The sequence below is a fragment of the Barbatula barbatula genome (genome assembly GCF_947034865.1).
Source record: "Barbatula barbatula genome assembly, chromosome: 11".
In the NCBI taxonomy this organism is placed as follows: Eukaryota; Metazoa; Chordata; class Actinopteri; order Cypriniformes; family Nemacheilidae; genus Barbatula; species Barbatula barbatula.
The window spans coordinates 12,737,687-12,760,006 of NC_136774.1; the positions used below are offsets into that span (position 1 = coordinate 12,737,687).

The 22,320-nt window shown below is 39.4% G+C and overlaps 1 protein-coding gene across 1 annotated transcript in view; it reads left to right on the plus strand.

Annotated features, from left to right (window-relative positions):
* lmx1bb (LIM homeobox transcription factor 1, beta b) overlaps positions 1–17,386 on the plus strand; it is a 55,620-nt gene extending 38,234 nt beyond the window's left edge. Inside the window, exons 4-9 of the mRNA XM_079466836.1 lie at positions 6,947–7,179; positions 8,905–9,080; positions 10,175–10,252; positions 10,722–10,788; positions 14,937–15,095; positions 16,115–17,386. Of these exons, the coding sequence (XP_079322962.1) occupies positions 6,947–7,179; positions 8,905–9,080; positions 10,175–10,252; positions 10,722–10,788; positions 14,937–15,095; positions 16,115–16,272 (871 nt within the window). The 3' untranslated portion in view covers positions 16,273–17,386. The remainder of the gene's footprint in view (positions 1–6,946; positions 7,180–8,904; positions 9,081–10,174; positions 10,253–10,721; positions 10,789–14,936; positions 15,096–16,114) is intronic.
* The last annotated feature ends 4,934 nt before the right edge of the window (positions 17,387–22,320 follow it).

Genomic DNA, 22,320 nt, shown 5'->3' on the forward strand with positions numbered 1-22,320 from the left:
TGTTATTTTAAACCTGTACCATTGGCCCCCATTTACTTCCATTGTGTGGACACAAATCCACTAAGACATTTCTCAAAATATCTTCTTTTTTTGTTCCACAGAAGAGTCATATACAAGTTTTGAAAACCTGAGATTAAATAAATGACAGAATTGTTATGTTTAGGTGAACTTTTCCTTTAAGTTCGAAAAAACAGAATACAATCAAAACCCTCTTTCAAAAAAATACACAACAGCTGAAACAGCTTTGCCACTTCACATGGCTTCCAGATCCATGCTGTAACTATAAAGCTGCCCTAAATTGTTTTCTACCACTTTTTCTTTCTTTCTCTCTTTCTCTTTCTCCGAGTTGGTATCTAGGAGACAATTCAGCCTGATATACGTGTCACAGATGAGCCAAGAGAAAAGGTCACAATGCAGCCTGTAAATCTGAATAGCTACACGGCACACTGAGGTGACTACAGCTCAGAAATCAAGACTGTCCTACAGTGCTACTTCAACCTGTCACACCACAAACACCTCTGTTTTTAGGATTGACACCTAATTTACAAGCCTGGGGGGCTTATCTGAAGAAGCCTGAGGGGGGGCTGTCTTCAAAGCGATTGTTTACAGCTGTTAAACAGAGTAGAATAAGGACTTTGATGGAAATGTGGTGACATAAGCAGCCATTCCAGTCTAAATTGTTATGGGCCCATGCATGTTCGCTAGAAATCGACAAGATGATAGGTAGGAGAGAGAGCATGTGTTTCTGTGATTATCCCCCGCACCTCTGTTAACTTCTCTAGACTCATCTTTAATCTCCTCGGGGCATGTGCTCTTTATCAGCGAGCCAGAGGCAATGAGGGTCTTCAGTGGTTGGGAAATCTTTGACAGCATGTGGTGAGAGCTTTAAGATGTTTTGTCACACTTTAAGGTTGCTCATAATCAGTTCAAAGAGAAAACACAAACTCCGATTTGCCCGGTCCGTGGTTCTGAGGGTAAAGAGCCGAGGAATTGAAAGGTGTGCCCCGTTGGCCAGGTGGTGAGCTTGCAGCTGTGATTGACTTAGCTCAGACCCAAGGCAGTTCTTTAGAAATATTACCTGTGATAAACTCGAAAACTTTTATAAGGAGAATGCCTCGAGAATAAAGTAACAATGAGAGTAAATTGTCATGTTGTAAACTGACTTGGTTTCTGATGGCCATACACCTGTCGCACCTGTTGAGAGTCTAATAGTGTACATTTCTTTTGAAAGAATATCAAATCTGTGTCATGTCCACAAACTCGGATGAGCTTGAATTTAGTGAGCATTATGCTTTTGCTTGAGTCCTATGGCATAAACACAAAAATTTAATTTTTTCAATGATTTCACAGCTCTCGCAGGCATTTTTTCCATCAGTCATGCTCAGGATTGTGTAATAAGTGAAGTAAACCTGTATGCTGTCTTCAAAATCGATCTGATAACGGCACTTTAGTAGACAGAATGTTATGCAAGTATTGTTATGCAACAGGCGCCTTCTTGGTTTCCTCTTGAGGCATGAATACTAATTCAACTAGTTACCAGACTAGACTCTTTTTGGGTTTGGAAGCAGATAATGATCTCCAGGGGAGCTTTCCCGAAGTTATCTCTTTGGATTATCTCTGATTTGACTCATGGGTTCTGAGTCTGCAAGGGTTGAATCAATATTGGCACTGCAATGACTGAATTGTGTGTGTTGATCCAAATGTGAGGGTCTTATCTTCTAATCTGTGCGCTCAGGTGTTTGGAGGGCGGCATACATCCCTGTGACAAACAAATTGGGTGTCTGAGGGACTTTTAAGCCATTTCTTCCCTTTTTTTGACATTACTCTAATATTGTTATGTTGTCTTGACTCATTGTAATTCATTCATTTTCCCATACTGCACCGTAAATGTTTGTATGTTATCTGCTGATGGATGTTAACAGGGGTGTAACTTCTACTGGGGACAAGGGGGACATGTCCCCTCCACTTTTGAAAATCCCGTTTGTGACCCCATTTTCAAATGAGTTAGTTATGATTTTTAACTGCACGCCGTCATCGCCACAGAGAAGTAGGATCAAACAGTCTGCCTGTGTTGATGCGGGCGTCGCGTGCACACTCTAAAAATAGCTTACTGAAAAGTTGTTTTCAATCGCGTGGACGGCAGCAAGTGATTTTCCCCAAAGGAATTCACTATGACAAACTCAAAGTACTTATGTTTAATGACCTGAACAACGACCAGGTAAAGCAAATTTCTGTCAAACCTCACTTGCTTCTGTTAAAAGAACGAGCCCTTTAAGTGTGTCTTTCCCAAAATTAACTATAAGGAAACAGCTTAACTAACGTACCAAAACAACAACCACGGATAACAAAAAAAAATTTCATTTTGTTTATCAGTGATATCAAACATAAACATGATAACAGAAAAGTTTTATGTTCACGGTTTGTCGTGGATTTTGTATCACCATAGTGCCTAAGTGTTTTTAAATGCAGGAAATGGAATTCAAATCAAAAACATTTTCCCCATTTTGTGTCCCCCCACTTCTCAAACCAAAGTTACAGACTTGGATGTTAATGAACATATCAGCCCCTACAGGATTGGTCCCGTCCAATTTAGCGAATTACCCTCTTGACCAAAAGTGGTATCTGTAGTCCTTCAGAGTAATATGATATTATGTTTTGCATTCTGCGATAGTATGTTCTCTAATTGAGTTTGTAGAAGCAGATAGTTCCAGATGTTGGGATGTGTCTGGTCCCACAGTGTGGTCGATTTCACATCACATCTGGGACCGCAGAACAGCAGGAAACCCCCATAGACCGGACCAGAAACCAAATACCTGCTGCTGTCTTTTACGACATAAGACACGTTGATGCTTCACGTACTAACTTCCGGTCCGGTTTTCTCTCTGTGTGAGTTCTCCACTCCGTGTCCGCTCTCCATCGCTCAGCGAGGCTAATCAGGTAATGTTACGGGGGATTGAGAGCAGCAACCCCCCTCCCAAGCTGGTTGGCCTTCGCCCGCTCACACTGCTGTGTTGTTTTAAAGCGCATTCTTTCGCCGCTGAACTTGGAAAGGTATTAAAGTGGGATTAGGGGCTCCTCCACAATCCAGTGCTTGTGTCATTCACTGGGTTGCTCTCTTTCAACCCCCCACCCCACCACCACCACCACACACACCCGCCTTTCTTTTACCCCCCGCCTCTGCCCTGTTTGATTGTGGCGATCAGTGGGAGTTGAAGTGACTGCGCCTTTCAAAAGGAAAAAAAGGGGTAGGGTTAAATCCCTACTCCACTGCTCCCTGCTAATTCCCCTTGTTCCTCCAAGAAGGATTTACTTCTTCTGCCAGCTTGTGAAAGGCCTTCTCTGCCCATCCGAAAAGTTAGCCGTCGCCTTCCTGCGGAGGTGTGGTTGCTATAGCAGGGGCGTCATGCTTTGCTATTCCATCAGAAATCCCACTGAGAATAGGGAATGGGTCAGGGGGGCCGACGACTGCCAGAAAGTCCGGATTAGGTCCCGGGACAAAGCCAGGACAGGAAGATTCCAGAAGGAACAAATGGGAATTACAGCAGCAAAAATAATACAAAGTGACAGAAAGGGGAAATAGAAAAATAATGGCTTACAAGATTAGAACGGTTGGGTAAAAGGAGGTGAGAAGAAAAGAGGGGAATTAAAATGAATGTTTTCATTTGGATGTTGAGAGTTGGGCGGCGTTGAGGTGAGCAGGTGAAACTAGAAAGTGTCACGACCGCTCAATGGGGTCATTTCCTTTTCTAGATCGTTGAATAAACATTTGACTCAGACCGGGTCGAGACGGATCCATTATTCCTTTTGACATGTTAGGCAGATCTGGCACGTAACTGGTTAATCTAGCAAACTCAGATTATAAATATGGTGTCAGCCATCATTTAATATGAAAGCCATCAGTGTTTGGATATGTTTAGACGGAGGAGATTCCGCGAATATGATGGAATGTGCAAAATCATCTTGTTGTTGTTACCCGCTCATCTTTACAGATGTTTCACAAGATTGTATCGCAGGACTGTGCTCCTTAATGCCAAGAATTACAACCATGCTAATCTTCAATACTTACTCCAGGTTTGATTTGTAGCATGAAATAATTCTATTTTCATGTGATTAATGGAATCTGTATGGACGTAATTGCCGAAACAATAGGGAGGAACCAAAACAGATCAAACACAAAATAATTAAGGTGCTTTTCTCTGCTGTTATGTTTTGTTTCCTTCATTCAGAGCCAGGTAGTCGGATGTATCTCAAGATCAAGAGAACGGTTGACGTGCCAAAGTTTTTTTTAGGATTTACAGTTTTCCTCGGTGAAATAACAATCTTGTAATCTCTTTATTGTCGTAAAATAAATCAAAGATTTGAAGAGATTTGATCTGTTTGTACAGCCTGAAAAATGGTTTACAATCGTTTCTTTTTTTAACACTGTAACAAACAAATCGTTCAGTCATAACTACATAAACCAACAATATCTACAAGTGATGGTAGAACGGTTATTTGTGCCAGGTTATAAAGATGCTGGTTCACAAAATGACAAGGCACTTTTCTTTACCCCGTGTGACTTTTTTATTTCGTGACAGCTCAATGGACGCCCGTAGAACCTCTGACACGCACAAAACGCAGCAAACAAAAAATACCCAGCTATACAAACTCTCCCAAACAGAAATGCAGCTGGCTGCAGAACCACGTGTGTCCAGTGAGCCCCTATTATCACTGCTCGCATCACCATCTCACAATGAAATTACCATCACAAAAACCTGCCATATTTACACATATTCATCTGAACTCATATTAACACATATTCATCACTGTCAACCGACCCCTTCCACCATCAACGGAATATGATGACTGCTATTCTCCCGCTCCCTCTCTTTCTCTCTCTCTCTCGTGGTGAACAATGCCATAGATGAAATGCGTAGATACACGCAAGCACCGGGGCAGCTGTCTTAGCAGCCAGCCCGAACAAAAGAATCGAGGCTAATAAATCAGCTTTTAGGGGATGGACAGTGTCATACACCCGCTCTGTCTGCCCGCTTCCTGTAGAGGTGGGCTCCCGCTGAACCTCAGAAGATGAGATAGAGACGGCAATATCTCTGCCTGTAATGAAACAAAAACGATTTTATCGACACGCTTTGGAGGAAATGAAGGCTGCGGAGGTGGCCGAGGTGTGTTATGTAAACAGGCATATGATTTTTGAGTTTATCCGACAGGAGAGAGAGATACCTGTTTGAAGCAGCATAGCTTATATGTTTTGTTTTTGGTTACTTTAGACAAAAAAAATGTCATGACTATGTGGTGTTCAATTTCACTTTTCTTTGCTGTGTGGATGTATAGCATTTCCTATATGGATATTCATGAGTGGTATAAAAAGGCAGGTTAACCCAAACATTTTTAATTCTGTCATCAATTATTTACCATCATGTCGTTCAAAACCTGTTTAGGACACGTTCTTTTGTGAGGAACAAAAAAGAAGATATTTTGAGAAATGTGTCCATACAATGGAAATCAATGGAGGACAGAGTTGTTTGTCCCACATTCTTCTAAAAATCTTCTTGTGTGTTCTGCAGAAGAAAGAAAGTAATATAGGTTTGAAATGACATGAGGCTGAGAAAATGATAAAACATTTTTACATTTTTGTGTAAATTCGCTCATTAGTGTCATGGACAAATACGTCAATGCAGTGTGACTCATCAGTGTTTTAAAACCATTTTGCTGTAAGAGAAAGACTTAATTTTGTCAACGTTGAGGAGCTTTATAAGCATAGATGACCTCAAACCAAACATGCACGAATTCCTACAACACAACTATTTTAATTTACGGGGTTTGTTATCCTGGCTCAATAGGTTGTCATCATAAGAACGATTACACGGATGCAGATTCTCAGAGCTTTATATCAGTTCAGCCTTACAGATTTTAAGCCATCAGTCTTAAGACATTGCTTCCCGTTTCGGTAGAATTGTGTGAGTGGTGATGGAGCCTGTCTAATCACTCCAGTGAGAGGGGTAAAGCCAGTGGAGCTAACGCGCCGACGATTGAGGTTTGCTGGTGCGTTGGGTCGAGAGCTGATCCTGTATTTCCTCCCATTGGGTTCTGCTGAAGCGTTGAGGGGTTATCCAGGCAGCTTTAACACATGAGGGAGGGTCAAAGCAGTTCGGTCAGGGGCTCAGCCTCACGCCCCTGCCCCCTTAATCACACAACTGTGATGGACAAGCACATGTAAAGACATTTTGTGATGTTGACTGATGCTAAAATCTGAGTTCTGAATGGAAATTCTGTCATCATTTTCTCACCCTCTTTTCATTTCAACATTTATGACTTTCTTTCTAATGCAGAACACAAAATAAGTTATTTTGAAGATAGTTGGTAACCGAACAGCGGTTGCAACCAATTGACTTCTATTGTATGGACACAAAACCAATGCAAGAGAATGGGTGCCGGTTAACAACATTCTTCAAAATATATTTTGTGTTCGGTGGAAGAAAGAAAGTCATACAGGTTTGAAATGACAAGAAGGTGAGTAAAGGATGACAGAATTGTATTTTTTGGGTGATCTATCCCTTTAACATTACATATGCAGGCTTGGTTTAGACAGGAAGCAAAAATCTTATTTATTACATTTTGTTATCAAAAGTTTTATTTGCTGAGATTCATTTAGTTGTTTGTAGTCTGAACAGCGAAACCACTTTGAGACACAAACCCAACCAAAAGAACAAACATTGTGGTCTCGAATCCGATTAGGACACTGTCTGAGCAAACAGATCTGTATTCCGTTACATTTCAGTGTAAGATGACAGTGCGGACAGTTGTGAAAATCTAGTTATAGAAACAAATCCGGAGCAGATCCAGAGCACTTCGAAAACTAATGAATAGAGGTTCCGAGCAGATTTGTAACTTTGCTTATGTCTCATGACAGATGTTTTGAGCACTCTCTCTTGTTTTGTCTGGCCAGGTTATTCGCCACCAAATGCAACGGGTGTCTGGAGAAGATTGCCCCCACGGAGTTCGTGATGCGGGCGCTCGAGTGTGTGTATCACCTCAACTGCTTTTGCTGCTGCGTGTGTGACCGTCAGCTGCGGAAAGGGGATGAATTCGTACTGAAGGATGGACAGCTGCTCTGCAAAAGCGACTACGAGAAGGAGAAAGATTTGCTAGGCTCCGTCAGCCCAGATGATTCAGATTCAGGTATTTGTCTGACGAACCACAAACTGCGATGTTTTAATGCATTTATTAACATGGTGGACTTATAATAAAAAATATTCACTTGATCACAAAAGTAGGTAAAAAAAAAAGCTTTAGGGTGAAAAAAGTTGACAGTGAGAAGCCACACGTGCTGGTAGCAAGATCGGTGAGCTGCTGGAAAGAATTATCGCTGTTAGTCTCTGTGACTGACAGAAGGGATTTTGGGCCTTTCTCACCCACGTCCTGCACTTCTTATCGGCCTCTTTGACTGCTTCCCCTCACTTCACCGTAATGAGGCATCTCACCAAACCTCGCTTTTAACATCCCCATGTGGCTTTCATTTAAACGTGTTCTCACGCATGCACGCTCGAAACGTCAAGAAATTTGTCAGATGCATCTATCTTCCATTTAAAGTGTTTAAAAATGTTTTTCCCTGCCCGCACGCGTTTGCGTTCACCGTTCAGCGGGGGGTGAGAGTTGACCTAAACGCAAGAAGTAATCAGTAATGGCGAGGAATTCGATTGCATTGCAGCCCACCACACAACTGGCAGGAAGGAAGATGAGAAACAGATGAGAGGGGACGAAATCGGCCCATCGCGTTTGCATCCCCTGCCGATCGCTCAAAGAGGCCAAAGCGTTCGCAGATCTTTATCTCAAGAGATGTTCAATGCTGATGCCACAAAAGCCACCGGTGCCAAATTGCAGGAACCCTTAATCTGGAAAAACAGTCACGCTGGGACCAAACTCATTTGGGTTTTTAAGTCTTGAACTGGGCCACGTTATGGAGTTCGGTGCCTTTTTTTAATTACTATTATTATTCTATTAAACACAAGCTGATGTGGCTTATTGGAAACCTCCACCCACTGAACAATAAAGCCAATCCCCTCTTTGACTATAATAATTACAGTAGGAGAGCCAGAAGCCATTTCGTGAATATGGCACATTAGCCGGACCCACAGAGAGAGATTATCATGACACAGGGCAGGCTTGATTAAACCGCTTGAGGATCACCATAGACTAATTGAGACACTTTGATTAGTTCATATTAACAAGTATCAAACAGTGTACATTTGGCGATATGAAGACAGAGATATTGAATATCTTTATGGCTTCATGAAAAGCAAACTAAGCTTGATCCTGGTCTCCCAACCCGGTCGGATCTGCTGTAGGATTTTAAGATGGTCGAGTTTGGAAACCAGCTGAAAACCAAGTTATTGCCAGGTTGGTTGGCTTAAATCTTTCCCACATAGTTTGATTTGTAGAGGTTCCCTCTCTAGTTTTTTGTGATCACCGACGTGGGTGATGACAAGCACACACATTGAATTTGTGGTTTCGCTATCTGTTTCACTTCCTTTGAACATTGGACCTCATTTCCCATTCATGCACCACTTTCAAAGCTGAGTGTTGGCTTCTTATCAAAGATTTATATAGTGTAAAACAGCCAAAACCGTGCGCTATTAATTCTAAATGACACGACGTCCAATCCAATGACAAATTCTCATACTTCACAGCGCTTCGCCAAACGGGTTACAGTCTCGCCGTGGATGTGGCCCACTCTTTAACTAATAAATCGATAAGAGAAGTATTAAAACCACATGTGTCTCCTTACGTTATGGATACGCTGCGTATGAATCCTTTTGCGGAAAAGAACAAAAACATCTATTTATCAGTAGATAGCGAGTTTTAAAGCACAGTGCTGATTGCTGTGAATGATGGATCTCTCTCTAGAGAAGAGTGAAGATGAGGAGCTGGATATTAAGCCGGAGAAGGGCTCTGGAGGCACTGGGAAGGGAGATGATGCGAAAGACCCCAGAAGACCCAAGCGACCACGCACCATCCTCACAACGCAGCAGAGACGTGCCTTCAAGGCATCATTCGAGGTTTCTTCAAAACCATGCCGGAAGGTGAGTTCTGTACCCAGAAGAATAGAGGTTGTGCTTTCATAGCTAATGAGAATAAAGATACAGGTTATTCTGTAAAAAGATAAGGTAGGTTATTCTGTAAACCATTCAGCCAAAAACTGAAGCACCTTATTTTTTTTAAGAGTATGGACGATTACAAAAATTCTCTGAGAAAACTACAGTTAGTATAGGAGAAATTTGAAAATATATTACAATATTATTGACCTTTAGCATCACTGTGGGTAGTTAAGGCTCCAACAATTTGTTTCTTAAAAAATGTGATGAGAAGAATGAGGAGACACGTGCAACTACTAGGGTTTTTTTCCAAGGAGAAACATCTGAGAAGTAGCAAAAATAGCAAATATGTAAAATCTCTCCTATTAATCTTATTTCTGCATTGTAAAACATATTATGCTCTCTAGAAGCCAGGGCGCCAGAAATATTCACTAAAATAATTTGGTTTTCTCTGTGTTTCTTGTATATTTACAATTTCTGCCGTATTTTTTAAAATATATTGAAATAAATCCCGTAAAAATGAAATTGTGCCAGAAATATATAGTAAATATCGCTTGGGTTTTTTTCATAAAATTACATGTTTTTCAGTTTTTTCTTGTAAATTTGCAGTGTTTTCGTTTTTTTACCATATTTCAGAAAAATTTGAAAAATCTGGTAATAAAACAGTAAACATTTTTGGACATTTTACAGTGATTTTTAGAAAAGCTATTGCAATTTGACAGAGGATCTAAATAAATTTTTATTGGTCATTTTTTAATATCATGTTCTATATCTTTTTAAAAAATACATGCATTTTCATGCATCTATACTGTATTGATGCATCTATGTATTGTATTGTAAAGTACACGACAAATAATATTATTTATATACACAATGTGTAGTATTATTTATCAGTTTAAATGCTTCTTTATACAAACAAATAGATATGTATTTCAGAAATGGGGGAGGTCCCTCGCAAAAGGTTCATCATAGGGTCTTTGGCATGACTATATGCATAGCATGAAAAACTAGCATGTTATAGAAATGAAATTGAATTAAATTTTTGTAAAACACAGACTCAACGCACATCTTTTCTAATCTAGGTTAGAGAGACGTTGGCTGCAGAGACGGGTCTGAGTGTGCGTGTCGTTCAAGTGTGGTTCCAGAATCAAAGAGCTAAGGTAAGTTTACACCATGCGCACTAGCTTATTAATCATCCATTATTACCCGCACAAACCTGATAATGTGTGTCCGAGGATGTGATAACGCAACAATTTGCAAGAAGTCCTCCAACAACGCACTAAACGCTTCCCAACCGCTGCCAAAAGAGAAAGAGCGAGAGAGGCTAGAGACACCAGATCTCAGTCCCTATCTGCCTCGAGCTTAACCTCTCGATGCATTCCACGAAAAACTCCCCAAAAGTTCGAGAGAATGTGTTCACATCCATCCTGCTTTTACGTTAGTGTTTGAAACCCACCTCAGAGTTCTGATTTTATCTTCAAAAGGCTGCGGATAATATAATGCAGCTAGATCAAGCTCTCCGTAGTTCACGCTGAGGTGAACAACAAGGAGCATCTCTTTCAGATAGCAGAGAGTTGGTTCGGGGAGTCGCTGGGTTTTCTGATTGCGGTTTTATCGCTATTTTTTCAGATGAAGAAGTTGGCGCGGAGACAGCAGCAGCAACAGGAGCAGCAGAACTCCCAAAGGCTGGGCCAAGGTAAGATGTCCTGACGTGAACCTCTGTGTCACACATCTGGCCGACACACACATTTTCAGTTAACATGTGACATTGATGGACGAAAATGTCATATGTAATCATTTTTGTACTGTTTGGGCGCACATATGTTTGGAAGAATTGTGTGTGGGTCACAGTTATTTACATTTTACATTTATTCATTTGGCAGACGCTTTTATCCAAAGCGACTTACAAGTAGTTTTTTTATACAGTGGCACATTACTGCAGAGCAATCAGGGGTAAGGTGCCTTGCTCAAGGGCCCTTCAGTCATGACCTGCTGGCACTGAGATTTGAACCAGCAACATTCTGATCACAAGCCCAACGTTCTAACAATTAGGCCACAGCTGACCCCATTATTATAGTTATGCAACAATACAGTGTAAATCTTGGGATTGTTATAAAACAACAAACACAAACGCCATTTTATAGTATCGTTTAAGCAAACGTTTTAGATTTTGAGAAAGATATCAACTCCACATCTGGTGTTCAGGATGTAAGCGTAGAAAGTGAAGAATACCACCTGAACTCACATCTCCCCTTGCTGTGCGAGCCATGTCCATCCTCCCAAAACAGGGCGAGCGGCTCAGACGCTGACCCCTGTTCGCTGTAGATTAAGTAGAAAAACGCGTGCAGCCCTTGTGCGAGGGAGGAAGTGAGGAGGTGGATGAATTAATTTACAACGTAAGCGCATTGAAGTGGCCTCCACTTTGACCGATCCACCCACCCTATTCCCTCCTTTGCTGGAAGCATCCCAGCTCCTCAAGCAGGCGTCTCAAGTTGCTATGCAGCCGGCCGCAGAGGACAAGTCATTGTGTGTCTGTGATCTTCACTTTCAGTGTCTTGGCACTTGTGGATCTGTTACAAAGCTCTCCGTCTTCAGCTTTTCATGCAATCTGCCACAGGTCATGCATGCTGACGTTCCATTTATTATTGGTTTTTAGAAAACTTTGAAATTAAGTTAAAGGGATAGTTAGTGTTGTCATCCTTTACTCACCTTGTGACATATGTCCGGTTCATAAAGTTTTCTTTTCCATAAACTAAAAGGTATGATCATGATTACAATTCCACTACATCATAAAAGAGTAATTCATACAGCGACACATTTTGTGGATCAAAGTCATACAGTTAAAGTCTAAATCTGAATTAGCATTTTTGGGTGAACTGTCCCTTTAATTTGTCATGCGCAGGTGTGAAAGAGCTAATACATCAAGTAGCACCCTTTTTGACATTCAATATGTTGTTGAGAGAATCCAACTGAGCTTCTGTAACAGATGAGTTTGGATGAAACCGTCTGGAAAACAGAAACATGAAGAATATTATTCCAAGCAGTATGGAGGAGGACAAATGTTTCCTTTGCAGCTCAAGAGTCTTAATTCCTGTACAAATATTTGTTGTAAGGCGGTGGAGTGCATTCCTTCATCATTCATATTCATAACGGCACTCTCTGCGTTTTCTCTTAAGAGGTAGCGGATTATGTCCTAAAGAAGTTTTACTTTAAAGATCAAATATGCATGCTCGAAGCCGGCATTGAGCGTACAAAACCAAATAAGACATCATTGTATGGATAGCAGGGACGCTGCATTTCATTGATCCAACATTTTTATGACATCATTCTTAATGTATGTAGACAATAACATTGCTTTCAAGTAAAACCTTAAGACCTTGGTTTAAAGTGAGTTCACTCAAAAATCTAAAGTCTTTCATCATTTACTCGCCCTCTTGTCATTTCAAACCTTTATTACACAAATGAAGATATTTTGAACAATGCTGTTAACCAAACAGCGATGGTACCTATTCACTTTGGTTTTGTGTCCATACGATAGAAGTCAATGGATTTCAGCACTGTTCGGTTACCAACTAAATAAGGAGGATGAGTAAATAATGACAGAATTTTATTTCTGGGTGAATAATCCCTTTAAATTCTGTTTTAGTTTATTTACATTTTAGAGAGGTGGATATAAAGTTACATTTTAGTGTTGTGTGAGACAAAATCCAGTCATTTTTATCCGTTGAAATCTCAAGGTTTTTTATTGACGTTTTATTGCTGAACAGACCCTCTTGTGCCCGCTCTCCTGTAAAGCTATAATCCAGAAGATCATTGAATCATCTTCAGCGATAAACCACCAGTAATAATAGTTTTATTTTATAGACCCATGTTGGACTATTTCTACACTACAATGCATTCATTTATGAGGCCTTCACAAACTCTGTCTGCTGCGTAGTGCAAAAAGAAGAGATTTCTGTATCACTGTCAAAGATCAAAAGTTCATATTCACAATGACACAAGTTTTTCTTTGTTCAGTTCAGCACTTTCATGCCCTTTGGCTCCATCACATTTAATGGGATAATTCATGTTCTTTAGACAGATAGTGATCTGTCTTTGGCCATGAACCCTACACTCAACCGAAATGTTTTCTCTGAAGAAAAAAGCTAAATGATAAGGTTGATGGAGACACTAGAGAAGGACAGCTAGGTGTAAATGAACTAGTCTGGTGGTCTGGAGATATTAAGAAGTCTTGTTAAGTCAGACTCCCCCTTGGGAATTACTAAGGCGGTCATGAGCAGTCCGTGATGTAATGAATCATGGAGTTGAGCTGAAAGATGTCATCAGGCGGAGCCCGCGGTTAATACGTTGCTGTATCTGTTATCGTAAATCTTATCGGTCTTGGTTATAGTGTCATCTTACCAATAGCTTCAACTGTGGGGCTAGAAAAAATATTTGGGAACTAAAAGGCAAAGGTGTTTGTTGCATTAAAGGTCAATGGATTTGAAGAATGGGCCAATGACAAATACAGACTCTAAAAATGTATTTAGCAAAAACTTTTTCAGTTTTCATAATGGATATAATGCATAGTTTTGAGCCAAAACAATGAAACCCGTTTTTTTCAAATATATCAATGTATATAAATGCATTTTTACAGTATTTTTAATTTCACCACCTAAAAAAATGTCAATCAAATATTTTAAAATATGTTTTTATTAATCAATACAATAACCCTTAGTATCTGCGCTTCCAAAACACATTTTATTATTTGTTTACATTTATATATTTTTTTTTGGACTTTTTTACCTTTAAACACACAAAATAATAAAAAAGATATAAATCTGTTTTAAGCCCTTTATTCACTCGTACCTATTATTTGTTGATTAAAATATATAAATATCATAAACATTAATAATGACAGGGAGCATATTTATCCTTTCAAAACAAACTTTTGGAAAGACAAATCAAATGATCCACAATATTTCTCCACAAATCTTTTAAGACCAAACCATATGCGGTTCAAATAGTTTTGATGTCTCTCACTGTTTACCTCATTTGTAGTGGCTTTGGATAAAAGCGTCTGCTAAATGACAAAATGTAAATGTAATTGTATATGTTTATAATTGTGTCATTTGTATCCATTTTTTTAATCTTTCAAAATAAAATGTGAAGAAACATCTGAAGAGACAACACCAGTGATATACAAGTAGATTTTCCTCTCAGACCGTAACATATTACTTGTATTCTTTTATCCTCTTTTATTTTCAATTACTCCCTTTCAAAGATCATCATTTCGCAAAAGTAACATGATACAAGCGCTGTACTATGTATGTGCACGGTGTCATTCAGTGCGGTGAAGCTCAACTTCAAATGTCTGCGCATCAGAATCGGAGATGTAATGGAAACTTGCGGAACCCTGTAGAAATGAATTGCAGACATCTTTCTTGCGAGAGCTCACCACTCGAAAGAGGAGCGAGATGGTGGGCTCCAGACTAGAAGCCACAAGAGTCATTCCTAGCCCTCGGCATTGTGTATGACTCATAGAGCACTGCCCTATAGGGCCGGTGTCACAGCACAGCGTCTTTCTTGCTACAGATCGAGAGTGTTTCTTGTTTGTTGGTTTTTCATGCAATTCAACTTGATTTCGAGGCCAGATACCAAACCTAGCCTTGATTTTTTGGAGAAACACAATATCCTTGTCGAAGGAACAATTATTTCGAAACGAAGCATTAATGTTTTGGATTATGTACAGTTGTTGGGATAACTATAGACTTTGCTAAAATGAAGTCAGTCATCTCCACCATAAGAAGTATTGTGAAACTTTCATCAAAGTTTGATCATCATCATCTTCTGTTCTTTTTCCAGAGGTGATGTCCAATAGGATGGAGGGCATGATGAACTCCTACACGCCATTGGCTCCTGCCCAGCAGCAGATGGTTGCCATGGAGAACGGTTACAGCACCGATCCCTTCCAGCAGGGCCTCACCCCACCTCAAATGCCCGGTGACCACATGAACCCATATGGTGAGCATCATACCCTCCTCCAGAACTCGGTCTTGTTTGCTCCCTGAAGCCGGAGCATGTGTTTGCACCCACGTGGTTCAAGCAGCGCTCACCAGAACCATACCACCCTTCTTTCCTCGTGAGATTACACAAATGCATTTGCAGGGCCACCGCTTTATTTTGAAGTTTTCCTTCCAAATGAATCCAATATGTTTCAAAACCATATCCACCCTGGTTCCCAGAGCTTCCCGTTTGCTTTATTCTATGTAAGGATGTTAGGCTGGGTGATGCTGTCAATCGTTTGTTTTTTGTGACGATTTGCGGCACGCCATGTAAAAACAACAGCGGTTAACCATGATGACTGACACCCATAGGGAAATATCCACGGGTCTGCTAGCAAAACAACACATCGAGAATTGCATGGAGAACTAGCCTCATGTGCATTTCTCAAAATTGGGGTGCGTAAGAAGCTAGAAATAACTCCTTAGCCGCCACTTTAAGCTGCAGAATTCGTACAGCCAACCTTCTCAATATTATTGACATTAACTTCAGGCATTAGTCACATAAATCTGGAGACATTGGTCACAGCCAACCATAGAACAGGTCCCAGGTGTCTTGTCATTCATTCCCTCTGAATGGCAAGGCCCAAATCCCCGGCCTCATCACGCTCTCCAGCTTGGGTTTTATGGGAGAACAGCAGGGACAGACAACATTGCCAGCTCATTAAAAAACCATAGCCCATCAACCTGTCAGTGTCTTGCCGAATGGTGTCATTAAGTACTGGAAAGCGCATTACAGCTAACTGTGCCCACAAGGAAAATGACAGAGCCGGGAAGATTAGCTCAGAAGTAAACATTCGCTATTAGCTCGGTTGTTAGCAGGAATCCATTTAGTTTAACAATATCTTATTGTCAACCAACGTCCTTTTGGAATTTGTGATCACAATCAAATACATACTGCAAACTTTTTTACTTTTGCGTTGCTACTGCTAACGTGAAAGATTCGCTTTGAATGTAACTTATCTTTTCCTCTCGCCAAAGGAAACGACTCGATATTCCACGACATTGACAGCGACACTTCATTGACCAGCCTCAGTGACTGCTTCATGGCCTCGTCCGAGGCGGGCTCCATGCAGGCCAGGGTGGGAAATCCCATTGACCGACTCTATTCCATGCAGAGCTCCTACTTTGCTTCGTGAAAACCCAAATAGACAACGAAAGGCAAAAGTGGGTCACTCACTGCAGCTCACTGGTCTCCTCAACATACGCCGCCTATCATGGAAACCAAATCCTCAGCAAAAATCGAACACGGGCCTACCAGGAAAAAACAGAAACGACAAGTGAACTCGAGGGCGCAGCATCCTCATTTTTCGGCAGTGAAGAGCCAGCTCAGGATGCCCGGGCTCCTGAGGCTGTCAGGTTTTTTTCTAGTTACTTGTAGATTATTTGAACATGACTTTCTCAGAAGTAGCATTTCACCTTCTCGTCATCGACTTGTGGGGAAAAAAAGACTTATTGATGAACAGTTCCAGTCGCTGGAGCATCAAACGTCCACTTAGAAAAACTCTTGCTGAGAGGAGCAGAGGACCAAGACGCAGTTCATAGTGCATGAATCCATATCCTTGTGATTGTTATGTTGAAAATTTGAAAAAAAAATCTTGTGTTGTTCAGATGTTGAAATGTAATGTTTGGACTCGGTTTTCTCTTTTCATTATGTTCAGCATTACGTTTTTTTATCACTTTAATAGATTAGCCCTCTGAAAGTCAGTGTAGAGAAGCTTAGAGGGGGATATATGTATAGTATATCTGCATTTGTTAAGGATGTGTGTTCTTGTGTGTTACCAGCTGGGATGAATGTGTGTGTGTGTGTGTGTGTGTGTGTGTGTGTGGGTGTGTGTGTGTGTGTGTGTGTACGTGTGTGCGTATATTTGAAAGCCGGTAGGGGACTGTCATTGTAAGCTCGATTCATGTGTATATATACTTTTCCCAAACAGATCATTTGTGCATGTTAAAAATGGAGATCATTCTATTTATTTAACTAAAACATGCTTTTGAAGGTACTGTACTTAAACTGAAAAGCTTTATTTAAAAAGGAGAAAATCACGTTCAGTAGATGACACATTAATTTCTCAACACATTTGTATGTCTTTTAATTATGAAATATGGTGGATCCTTATTCCAGCAATGTACATCAGCAAAATTGTGCTATTTATTTGTTACAGCCCGGACATTGTTGAAAATGTGTTTCCAAATGCGAGGATTGCTAAATTGCCAAAGTCTGTTGGTACAATGAATAAAGTCCTTTTCTCCTTGAGTTTCTAGTCTCAGCTATCCTATCTTTTTTAATATACGCTATATACTATGTCAAAATATTTTTGATTGGACTGAATATTAATGGAAAACTGACAATAAGAGCCCAACATAGATGGGAAGGCCTCTGTTATATAAGTATCTTAAGGTGATAACTTTAAACGCTGCCAAAAGAACAATTTTATACATTCTGGGTAAAGACCAGCAATATTATCATTACAACATTATTTTTAATGTTATTTATTCAATGAAAAAGTGTCACCTTTGTTATAACATAGTTTTGACGAGTTTACTATATTGTAAAATGAGGAAACGTATTACTAGAATGGTTGAACCTAGAAGTGACTCAAAACTTTTGAATTGAAGTGTATAAACAGTATATAATGTATAACTAACCCTATATTAAAGATAATATTTTATAGCGTTTTAAGAAATTGAAAAGAACCCTGTCGTATCATTTCTAGGCAGCTCAGTTCAGTAATCTGTATTGATTATTCTACCCTGATTTTCAAAACAAGTTTATTCTTCAGTCACAACATGATTTGAATTAATCTCTGTGAACTTCTTAAGTTTATGATTTCAGTGATGCATAAGACCTAATTATCCTGACATCATCCAAAAATAATAATTGAAACACACACACAATCAAAACATCAACAAAACAAAAAGGAAGAAAAAAATAATGATCCACACATTTCAATGCATTTTCCATCTCCCAGCCATAATTGTCAAAGCCCAGAGTGGAAGTTTTCTATGAAGTCAATATGTTTACCGGAGGATATAATGTGTCTCCTAACAACAATAGGTTTTGAGTTACAGGAGATGGGAACAAAGCTTTGTGTGCATGAATCGCACATGTTCTCTGGTGTCACACAAGCACAAATCACATGCCACACACTGAGTTCATGCATGCCTGTTGTTAGTCTCTTAGGTCATAAATTAATCCGACTACTTTCAGATTCTCAAGCAATGAAAAGGGCCTGAGGCCAGATCTTGTGGCATACCGGGTCTAACGGCACTGCTTCAAGTCCTGGTGATCAGGTGGAGGTATACCGCACTTCTTATCTCTCTCATCTGCCATCACAGGTGTTAGCAGGTGGGGCTGTTCCAGACTCTGTCAGAGCAAGTCTTATCATCAGATCTTCCGCAGGAACTCTGCCAAGCCTCGATCTACAGTAACATGGCAGATCCTTGTAGGCAAAACCGGAGGGGGGAAATGGCTGGCACTCGATTTGACTCCATGAACTTTGCGTGGCTTTCTCAGGAGGTGCATTTATGTCATTCTTTTACCAACTTCTGGTCAAGCTTGACCTTTTTCAAACAGACAGTTTAACCAAAAATAAACGCGGTGCTATTTCATCACCATCATTTCCCCTGGAACTTTCTTTCCTCTGTGAAAAACAAAAGTAAATATTTTAATGAATATCTGTTTGGGTGTATTCAGTACATTGTGTACATCACGTCAATACTTAATAAAGCATTGAGTGTATGTGCGGCACACGGATCTCTGATCTTAAAATATTCAAATAATATATCTCTGAAAAAAAGAAGCTAATATTTAAGTTAATTCACAGTAATGTGCCATGACACCTAATGACCGACATTTTGGGTGAACCCTTTAAATTGATGTTGATATCATCTTTTCGCAATACAAACTGCAGCTTACATCATGACATTAACGGCAAATCATTTATGACTAACTAATTTGAGTGGGGAGATGAACCCACAAGTATCCAACCAAAGGCATTTGTGAGTGGTTCAGTAGCTGAGCCGGGAGGTCGTGTTTACATTAAACCTGTAAGATAGTGGAAAGTTTTTTTTTTAAGTGTTGCAAGCAGTTGTGGCCAAAAAGTTGGACTGATTTATTAGAAAACAGCTTTGAATGCCAAAAGACAGCCCATAAGACAAACACAAGTTTTCAAGTAATGTTACTGGCATGAAGTCTTAGTTTTTGGCGATACAATGTTTTTGTTTGTAGTTTTGTTTGTTTATTGTTTTGCCTAAAAAAGGTTGGCGCTGTCATTTCTATTTACTGCAGTGCATTTGCAATCTGGCTCTAGGAGCTTTGTGGTGTTCCTAAACACAATAATTTCATTACCAGATTGAACTTTGATGGCTTTCAAAGTAGATCGCATGAAATATAACCGCAACCTGATGACATGCTGACCTGAAAGAAATTATAAACATACTCTGGGTATTTTCATACTTCTTTCATTTTTCATGTGGTTGCGTCTTATTGGATTATTTTAATTGTTCTTTTTTTAACAATGATTTAGGCATTCTTTGATTAAGTTTAATTAGATTCTCTAGAGGATCTTTCCAGGTTGCAAAGACATATTAACTGTGTTATGGAATTTCTTACTATGGCGGGGTTGCTACACTATTGGGGGTCCTTAGGAGAGTCGATTGAACGTGAACAAGAGAAGCTTAACAACATTCAGAGTGCTCCGCTGGGGATAAAGTTATCCTGTGACACCTTCCACCACATTAACAGCTACTTTAAGTCCCGGAAAGTTGTTAAACTGCTATGGAGGCTGGGAAACGAGTTCAACCTGACACAGATGCAGATGTAACATTTAAAATTCCTGTGCCCATATAATAAAACAGGAGTATAATTTATTGCAATTGAAATTAAAGTTCCTTTATTAAGAATACATTTAAATAACTCTCATCAATTTTAATAATATCACATGAGAAAGAGTGCTGTTGTGGCCACAGATACTCACAGCCATGTTGATAATCAGTACAACGAGTATATTAATAGATACAGTAGTGAGTGTGATATTGTTTCTAGAACTGTTGCAATAGGTTGATATTGTATAATTTACATATACATACAGTGTATATAGCAGCAAAACAACTAGTGTATAGCTTTGCATGTTACAATTAAAGTCATGAAGTTAAAAATGACAATTCGTGTCATTTTTGAATATTTGCGGTGTTTTTTAAAGCAATAATCCCAAAGAAGCAACGGTTTACAGTGATGCTATAACAGCTTAAGGATGCTGTTATGTACTATTTGTAGCAAGAATTCTAAAGTAACACAGCAAATAAAATGTAACAATATTAATAAAACAAATTCTTGCTCCGTCAAACTGAAACAACAAAGTGGTTGCCAAGCAACACAGACGCTGCAATGTAAAGGGGATGCTTGTGTAATCAAGTTCTAAAACCATATACATTTTTAACTATATTATTTATATTAAGTAAAATGCTAACTTTTGTTTAATTCTGCAAAATAATAACAATTCAAATATTGTTTTAAGACCTCAAATACTGCAAAGAAAACAGGTTCATATTCACTTTACAAGCAATACAACGCTAATATTTGTACATGTATACTGGAAAAGTTTTTAAAAAGTATGTAATAACCTTGATTTTATCACAGTCTACATATCATGCGGTCAGTCTCTCATAACGCTGTTGGATGAATTTGTTACTCCTGAGGTTTGATTTTGTTGAAATTCAAAAGACACTGAACTGGAATGACCAATACATCTAGAAACGCTGGTTGAATGAAAATATGGAATGCTCTCTTAATTTTTTCTGCGGCTGTATTCTGTATAACAATTTGCAACTGTAAAGACATTCTGTGATAACCCCAGATCCCCAAGAACACACAAAACAATGTCCCAATACTATTAGACAAAATATCAGATCTTTTGGAATGACACTTGATCAATCAAACCGGAGGATGTAAACAAACTATTGTTCAATAACATGCATAATCTACAATCTGGATACCAAAATGCAAAATGTGACCCTTTTTTATCAGACCTCACGTTTGTATATCTTTGGATATCACACAGTGTCGTTTGAATCCAGCATTTTCATACAAAGACATGCATTGTCACAAGTCTGCTAAGGATCGTGGGCCACCCTCTAATCAGAAACACGAAACCACTCGGCTCATATATCACAAATGAGTGTAGCTAATTGTGTCCAAACAGAAAGTGAAGTGAATACAGGTCTGTGTCAGTAACGAATGAATGACCCGAGAGCTTCAGTCCACAGCACTCCTCACAATACTTGAGATGGGACAAACGGGGTGGCCCGAGAAGACAAACATCTCCCCTGTAACCCGAGCAAAGGCACACACGCTTACACAGACGTCAGAAGTTTAACCGGTGAAGTTTTCACACATTCTCTCTTCAGAAGACCCGGCTCCACATAGGAAATAAGTGCTGCAACAATATTTTGGGGAGATCAACTCATTGCCTCATTTTCGATGTGTGAGACAGTCAAGTGTCTATATCACCTCTATATACGTTCTCTATATCCCGACCATGAGAAAGCTTCATCCTTGAGTTCGTTTTTTTAACGTATTAAATGAATTAGTGTACGAACTCTCTCTTGCTAACCTCTTAGGTGCACAGCTGGATAGTTGACACTCTGTACATCTGTGTACTATTTTGATGTAAGTTTGGAGGTAACCATATGAAATCTTAAATTTACATTTTAGGTAACAAATTTTTTCCTATATTGTGGTCCACCGGTAAATGAAACAGGGAAGACTTTCCATCTGGAAAGGAAAAGGAAAAGGGGAAACAAATGCGAGTTGCTGCCCTGTACTTGTCAATGTAAGTGAAGTCAATACATTTATGTTTTTAATGTTGCTGAATACCTAGTCAAATGAATAGACTAACTAGACAACTTTTTCAGTGACTGGTTATTTCGGGATTCTGGACTACTCTTTCCAATTTGTAGAATTGCAAATGATCATTTGTGGCAAAAGCTTGTTCCTTACATTTACAAAACTTAAACTACATGGTAATAAAAATGTAATTTTACAGATTTGAATGTATTTTTAAATACGGTCAAAAACGGTAAAATTACAGAAATAGGCCGCAAATTTACAAGAGAAACATGGGGAAATTTTATATTTACAGGTGAAAACCATTATTTTACAGTTTATTTATGGGGGCCAATTTTTTTTT